Genomic DNA, 6743 nt, shown 5'->3' with positions numbered 1-6743 from the left:
CTGTCCCCACGCTGTCCCCGCAGCCCAACACCAGCACGGACGCCTACATCGGGCAGTTGTTCGCCAAAGCCGACGCCAACCGCGACGGGCGCCTCAAATTCACCGAATTCCTGACCACGCTGAGCCGCGTGGCCATCGACGCCCACAACCGCTCCCACCGCGGTGACCACGGGAGTGACCACGGGGGTGACCACGGCGGTGACCATGGGGGTGACCACGGTCATGGTCATGGTCACGGTCATGGTCATGGTCACGGTCATGGTCATGGTCATGGCCACCGTCATTGAGGTGGAGGTGTCCCCAAGGTGACCATGGGAGTGACCACGGCGGTGACCATGGGGGTGACCATGGGGGTGACCATGGGGGTGACCACGGGGGTGACCACAGCCACGGCCACGGTCATGGTCATGGTCATGGTCATGGTCATGGTCATGGCCACCGTCATTGAGGTGGAGGTGTCCCCAAGGTGTCCCCATGGTGACCACGGGGGTGACCACGGGGGTGACCATGGGGGTGACCATGGGGGTGACCACGGGAGTGACCACGGTCATGGTCATGGTCATGGTCATGGTCACCGTCACTGATGTGGAGGTGTCCCCATGATGACCACGGTGGTGACCACAGCCATGGCCACCGTCATTGAGGTGGAGGTGTCCCCAGGGTGTCCCCAGGGTGTCCCCAGGGTGACCACGGTGGTGTCCCCAGGGTGACCACAGCCATGGCCATGGCCACCGTCACTGAGTCTGAAGTGTCCCCAGAGTGTCCCCAGAGTGTCCCCAACACCGAGCTTGGGTCACCTTCTCCCGCTTCGTGAAATAAAATTTCTGATTTTGAGCACCAAACCCGTCCGTGTTCCGTGTCCGGGGGTGTCCGTGGATGTCCAGGAGTGGCCAGAGGTGTCCGGGGCGGTTTGAGGGTGTCCGGGGGTGTCCGTGGATGTCCAGTTTGATCCCAGTGTGACCCCAATTTGATCCCAGTTTGATCCCACTCAGACCCCAGTGCCGTCATTGGGGTCACTCACAGCAGGGTTTGGGGTGGTCACTCGGTCACTCGGGAGAGTTTGAGGGTAAAACCCACAGACTTTGGGGGAAAAAATGGGAGAATTGGGAAAGAGGCTGCACCAGACGCTCTCCCTGCCAGGTGGGGAAGGAGGATGGGATTTGGGATCAGTGACACGGAGCAATTTGAGTTTTGGGATCAGTGACACGAGGATGAGATTCGGGTTTTGGGGTGGGTGATTTAGGATCAGTGACACTGAGTGATTCGGGTTTTGGGGTGGGTGACAAGGAGTGATTTGGGATCAGTGACACAGAGAGATTTGGGATGGGTGACACGAGGATGAGATTTGGGTTTTGGGATGGATGACATGGAGTGATTTGGGTTTGGGGATCAGTGACATGGAGAGATTTAAGATGGGTGACACGAGGATGAGATTTGGGTTCTGGGGTGGGTGACACAGAACGATTTGGGGTCAGTGACACTGAGTAATTCGGGTTTTGGGGTGGATGATTTGGGATCAGTGACACAGAGAGATTTGGGATGGGTGACACAAGGATGAAATTTGGGTTTTGGGATGAGTGACATGAGGATGAAATTTGGGTTTTGGGGTGGGTGATTTGGGATCGGTAACAGAGCGATTTGGGATGGGTGACACGTGGATGAGATTCAGGTTTTGGGATGGCCAATTTGGGATGGGTGACACGAGGATGAAATTTGGGTTTTGGGGTGGGTGACACAGAGAGATTTGGGATGAGTGACACGAAGACAGGTTCGGGTTTTGGGATGGGTGACGCGAGGATGACAGTCAGGTTTTTTTGGGATGGGTAACATGGAGCAATTCGAGTTTTGGGATGGGTGACACGAGGACAGATTTGGGTCTTGGGATGGGTGACACGAGGACAGATTTGGGTCTTGGGATGGGTGACACGATGTTGAGATTTGGGTTTTGCGATGAATGAAATGGAGCTATTCAGATTTTGGGGTGAACGACACGAGGATGAGATTTGGGTTTTGGGGTGGGTGACACTGAGCGATTTGGGGTGGGAGACAAGAGGACAGATTTGGGTTTTGGGATGGGTGACACGGAGCAATTTGGGTTTTTTTGGGATGGGTGATTTGGGATGGGTGACATGGAACAATTCGGGTTTTGGGATGGGTGACACGAGGATGACATTCAGTTTTTTTGGGATGGGTGACACTGAGCAATTCGGATTTTTTTGAATGAGTGACATGGAGCAATTCGGATTTTTTTTTTGGATGGCTGACATGGAACAATTCGGATTTTTTTGGGATGGGTGATTTGGGATGGGTGACACAGAACAATTCGGATTTTTTTGAATGACTGACATGGAGCAATTCAGGTTTTTATGGGATGGGTGACACGGAACAATTTAGGTTTTTTTGGGATGGGTGATTTGGGATGGGTGACATGGAGCAATTCGGGTTTTTTTTTTTGGGATGGGTGTCACCGATCAGAACCGGGAAACCAAAGCAGCAACTTTTGGGGTGACTCAGGGATCCGGGAACCAAACCCTCCAACGCCCCACGGGAACATCCCCGAATTTCCTCTTCCTCGTGCCATTGTCTGATCCGGAACCTTCCATTGTCCCATTGTCCCATTGTCCCCAAAAGAGACACGGGGTGACAATGGGGACAATTGCAAAACTGGGGCGGTTCCCAGAAAAAAACCTGATTTTTTGGGATTTTTCCCCCGTTTTGTGCTCGGTTTCCTCTGGAAAATCTCTGAGACAAAATCTAAATGGAAATAATGGAAAATATTGGGAGAAATTGTGAGAAATGGGGTAAAAATGGGATTAAAAGGAAAAAAAAAATAAAATTCTGCGGAGTTGAATATAAAATTCAGCCGGAGTTGTGGGGAAAAAAAAATCCCACTAAAAACACATCCAGGGAGAAAATGATCCCGGATTTTGTGTGGAAAAGCCCAATTTGATTCTAAATCAGAAGGAAAACGTCAAAATTTTTTGTGGCATCGTTGCAAAACTCCCAAAAATTTGGCATCACGAGGAAAATGCAAATTTTTTTCTTGGCATTGTTGCAAAACTCCCAAAAATTTGGAATCAAATGCAAATCTCTCATCAAATCATTGCAAAACTCCCAAATTTTTGGCATCATCACGAAGAAAATACAAATTTCTCATAGCGGTGGCGTTGCAAAACTCCCAAAAAATTGGAATAATCACGAGGAAAATGCAATTTTTTTCTTGGTGTCATTGCAAAACTCCCAAAAATTTGGAATCATCACAAAGAAAATACAAATTTCTCATCACGTCGTTGCAAAACTCCCAAAAATTTGGAATCAAATGCAAATTTCTCATGGCGGCGGCGTTGCAAAATTCCCGAATTTTTGGCATCGCGAGGAAAATGCAAATCTGTCGTCGTATCTTTGCAAAACTCCCAAAAATTTGGCATCATCACGAAGAAAATACAAATTTTTCTTGGCGTCGTCGTTGCAAAACTCCCAAATTTTTGGAATCATCACAAGGAAATGCAAATTTTTTTCCTTGGCATCGTTGCAAAACTCCCGAATTTTTGGAATCATCACAAGGAAATGCAAATTTTTTTTTTTGGCATCGTTGCAAAAGTCCCGAATTTGGGCCGCTCCCGCCGGGCGTGGCTCGGGGGTGACCGAGGGGTGACACCCATGGGTGGTGACAATTCCCGGGTTCGGGTGAGGAAATGGGGCCGGTTTGGGATAAAAGGGTCGGGCAGAGCTCCCGGCGGCACCGACGATCCCCGGGAATCCTCCGAGAGAAGGTGAGCACGGCCGGGTGGGGATTTTGGGGAAAAAAATGGGGATTTGGGGGAAAAAATGGGGATTTTGGGGGAAAAAAAGGGGATTTTGGGTGTGATCCCAGTTTGATCCTGGTTTGATCCCGGTTTTGTCCTGGTTTGATCCCAATTTGATCCCAATTTGATCCAAATTTGATCCCATTGTGATCCCGGTTTGATCCCAGTTTGATCCCAATTTGATCCCGGGTTGATCCCAGTTTTATCCCAATTTGATCCCTGTTTTATCCTGGCTTTATCCTGGTTTGATCCAAATTTGATCCCAGTTTGATCCTGGTTTGATCCCAGTTTTATCGCAGTTTGATCCCTGTTTTATCCTGGTTTGATCCAAATTTGATCCCATTGTGATCCCGGTTTTATCCCGGTTTGATCCCAATTTGATCCTGGTTTTATTCCAGTTTTATCCCGGTTTTATCCTGGTTTGATCCCAGTTTGACCCTGGTTTGATCCCGGTTTGATCCTGGTGTGATCCCAGTTTTATCCCAGTTTGATCCCATTCAGATCCCAATTTGATCCCAGTTTGACCCCAGTGTGATCCCAGATTGATCCCATTCATATCCCGGTTTTATTCCGGTGTGATCCCAGTTTTATCCCAGTTTGGTCCTGGTTTGATCCCAGTTTGACCCCAGAGTGACCCCGGTGTGACCCCAGAGTGACCCCACTGTGTCCCCATTGTCCCCATAGCCATGTCCAGCATCACCCACACCCACCCCAGGGTGACCACAAAGTGATCCCAGGGTGATTTTGGTGTGATCCCAATTTGATCCCAGTATGATCTCGGGTTTTATCCCAGTTTGATCCTGGTGTGACCCTGCTGTCCCCATTGTCCCCATAGCCATGTCCAGCAGCACCCTGTCCCCAGCCCCGGGCTGGTGTGTCCCCAGGGTGACCCCAGGGTGATCTCACGGTGACACCAGGGTGATCTTGGTGTGATCCCAGTTTGATCCTGGTGTGTCCCCAGGGTGACCCCGCTGTGTCCCCAGAGTGACCCCAGGGTGACCCAAGGGTGACTCTGCTGTCCCCACTGTCCCCACAGCCATGTCCAGCTCCCTGCCCGCCCGCTGCAGCCTGGAGCGCGCTCTCCACACCCTGGTGGATCTGTTCCACCAGCACAGCGCTCGCCGGGACCACCTGGACCGGCTCAGCCTCGCCGAGTTCGAAACGCTGCTGCGGGAACAGGCGCCGTCCTTCCTGAGCGTCTGCGTGAGTCTGGGGGCGAGGGGAGGGGGAAAAGGGGGAAAAAAGGGGGTTTGGAGAGGTTTTTGGGGTCTTCCTGTTGGGGTTTGGGATAAAATCCCGGCTCCTCTGGGGTTTGATTTGGGGTTAAAGGAGGGGGAAAGGAGGAGGGGAGGGGAGGGGTGTCCTGGGGCTGTCCAGGGTGGGGAAGGGTCCGTGTCCACTCTGGGGAGCTCCGTGTCCACTTTGGGGTTCTCTGTGTCCACTCGGGGGCGCTCTCTGTCCACTTTGGGGCGCTCCGTGTCCACTCCGAGTGAGCTCCGTGTCCAGAGCTCCGTGTCCACTCTGGAGGGCTCTGTGTCCACTTTGGGGTGAGCTCCGTGTCCACTTTGGGGTGAGCTCCGTGTCCACTCGAGGGCGCTCTCTGTCCACTCTGGGTGGCTCCGTGTCCACTCTGGGGTTTGGGTGAGCTCCACGTCCACTCCGGGGGAACTTTGTGTCCATCCTTGAGGGAACTCCGTGTCCACTCGGGGGCGCTCTCTGTCCACGCTGGGGTTCTCTGTGTCCACTCTGAGTGAGCTCTGTGTCCACTCGGGGGCGCTCTCTGTCCACCTTTGGAGGAGCTCCGTGTCCACTCTGAGTGAGCTCCGTGTCCACTCTGAGTGAGCTCCGTGTCCACTCTGGGGGGCTCCGTGTCCACTCTGCGGGGCTCTGTGTCCACTTTCGGGTGAGCTCCGTGTCCACTCTGGGAATGGCTCCGTGTCCACTTTGGGGGGGCTCTTGGAGGGCTCTGTGTCCACTCCGAGTGAGCTCTGTGTCCACTCCGGGTGAACTTTGTGTCCATTCCGAGTGAGCTCCGTGTCCAGAGCTCCGTGTCCACTCCGGGGGAAATTTGTGTCCACCTTTGAGGGAACTCCGTGTCCACTCGGGGGCGCTCTCTGTCCACTCCGGAGGGCTCCATGGCCACTCTGGGGAGAGTTCCGTGTCCACTTTGGGGTGAGCTCTGTGTCCACTCGGGGGCGCTCTCTCTCCACTCTGGGGGTCTCCGTGTCCACTCCGAGTGAGCTCCGTGTCCAGAGCTCCGTGTCCACTCTGGGAATGGCTCCGTGTCCACTCCGGGTGAACTCTGTGTCCAGGGTTCCGTGTCCACTTTGGGGTGAGCTCTGTGTCCACTCTGTTGTGAGCACTGTGTCCACTCGGGGGCGCTCTCTGTCCACTTTCGGGTGAGCTCCGTGTCCACTTTGAGGTTTGGATGAGCTCCGTGTCCAGAGCTCCGTGTCCATTCCAAATGAGCTCCGTGTCCACTCGGAGTGGCTCCATGTCCACTCTGGGAATGGCTCCGTGTCCAGAGCTCCGTGTCCACTTTGGGGTGAGCTCCGTGTCCACTCGGGGGCGCTCTCTGTCCACCTTTGGAGGAGCTCCGTGTCCACTCCGAGTGAGCTCCGTGTCCAGAGCTCCATGTCCACTCTGGGGGGCTCCGTGTCCACTCTGAGTGAGCTCCGTGTCCCCTCTGGGTGTTCCCGTGTCCCCTCTGGGGTGTCTCCCTGTCCCCTCCGGCCACCGAGTGACCGCTGCCCCGTCCCCGTTTTTAGGACCGGAACCAACCCGGGTACCTGAAGCGCCTTTTCGAGGAGACGGACCTGAACCGGGACAAGGAGCTGACCTTCGAAGAGTTCGCCACCGTGCTGGCCAAACTGGCCGACGACGCGCACCGGGTGAGCCACGGCTCGGAGCGCTGCGGGCCGGACCGGGACTGACCGG

General features: G+C 54.0%; 2 protein-coding genes across 2 annotated transcripts in view; both read left to right on the top strand.

The window, feature by feature from the left end:
• Positions 1 to 314, top strand: part of LOC130587458 (protein S100-A9-like) — a 1777-nt gene extending 1463 nt beyond the window's left edge. The window contains exon 2 of the mRNA XM_057388434.1: positions 24 to 314. Within this exon, the coding sequence (XP_057244417.1) occupies positions 24 to 287 (264 nt within the window). The 3' untranslated portion in view covers positions 288 to 314. The remainder of the gene's footprint in view (positions 1 to 23) is intronic.
• On the top strand, positions 312 to 6739 carry LOC130587456 (protein S100-A7-like). Its single transcript, XM_057388432.1, has 3 exons — positions 312 to 477; positions 4843 to 5009; positions 6575 to 6739. The coding sequence occupies exons 1-3, from the start codon at positions 312 to 314 to the stop codon at positions 6737 to 6739; spliced, it is 498 nt and encodes a 165-aa protein (XP_057244415.1).
• The last annotated feature ends 4 nt before the right edge of the window (positions 6740 to 6743 follow it).

The sequence above is a fragment of the Malurus melanocephalus genome, unplaced genomic scaffold (genome assembly GCF_030028575.1).
Source record: "Malurus melanocephalus ecotype Western Australia unplaced genomic scaffold, MMel_1.1 scaffold_1922, whole genome shotgun sequence".
Lineage (NCBI taxonomy): Eukaryota > Metazoa > Chordata > Aves > Passeriformes > Maluridae > Malurus > Malurus melanocephalus.
The sequence above is the reverse complement of the archived record's forward strand: the minus strand, read 5'-3'. Positions and strand labels throughout refer to the sequence as shown.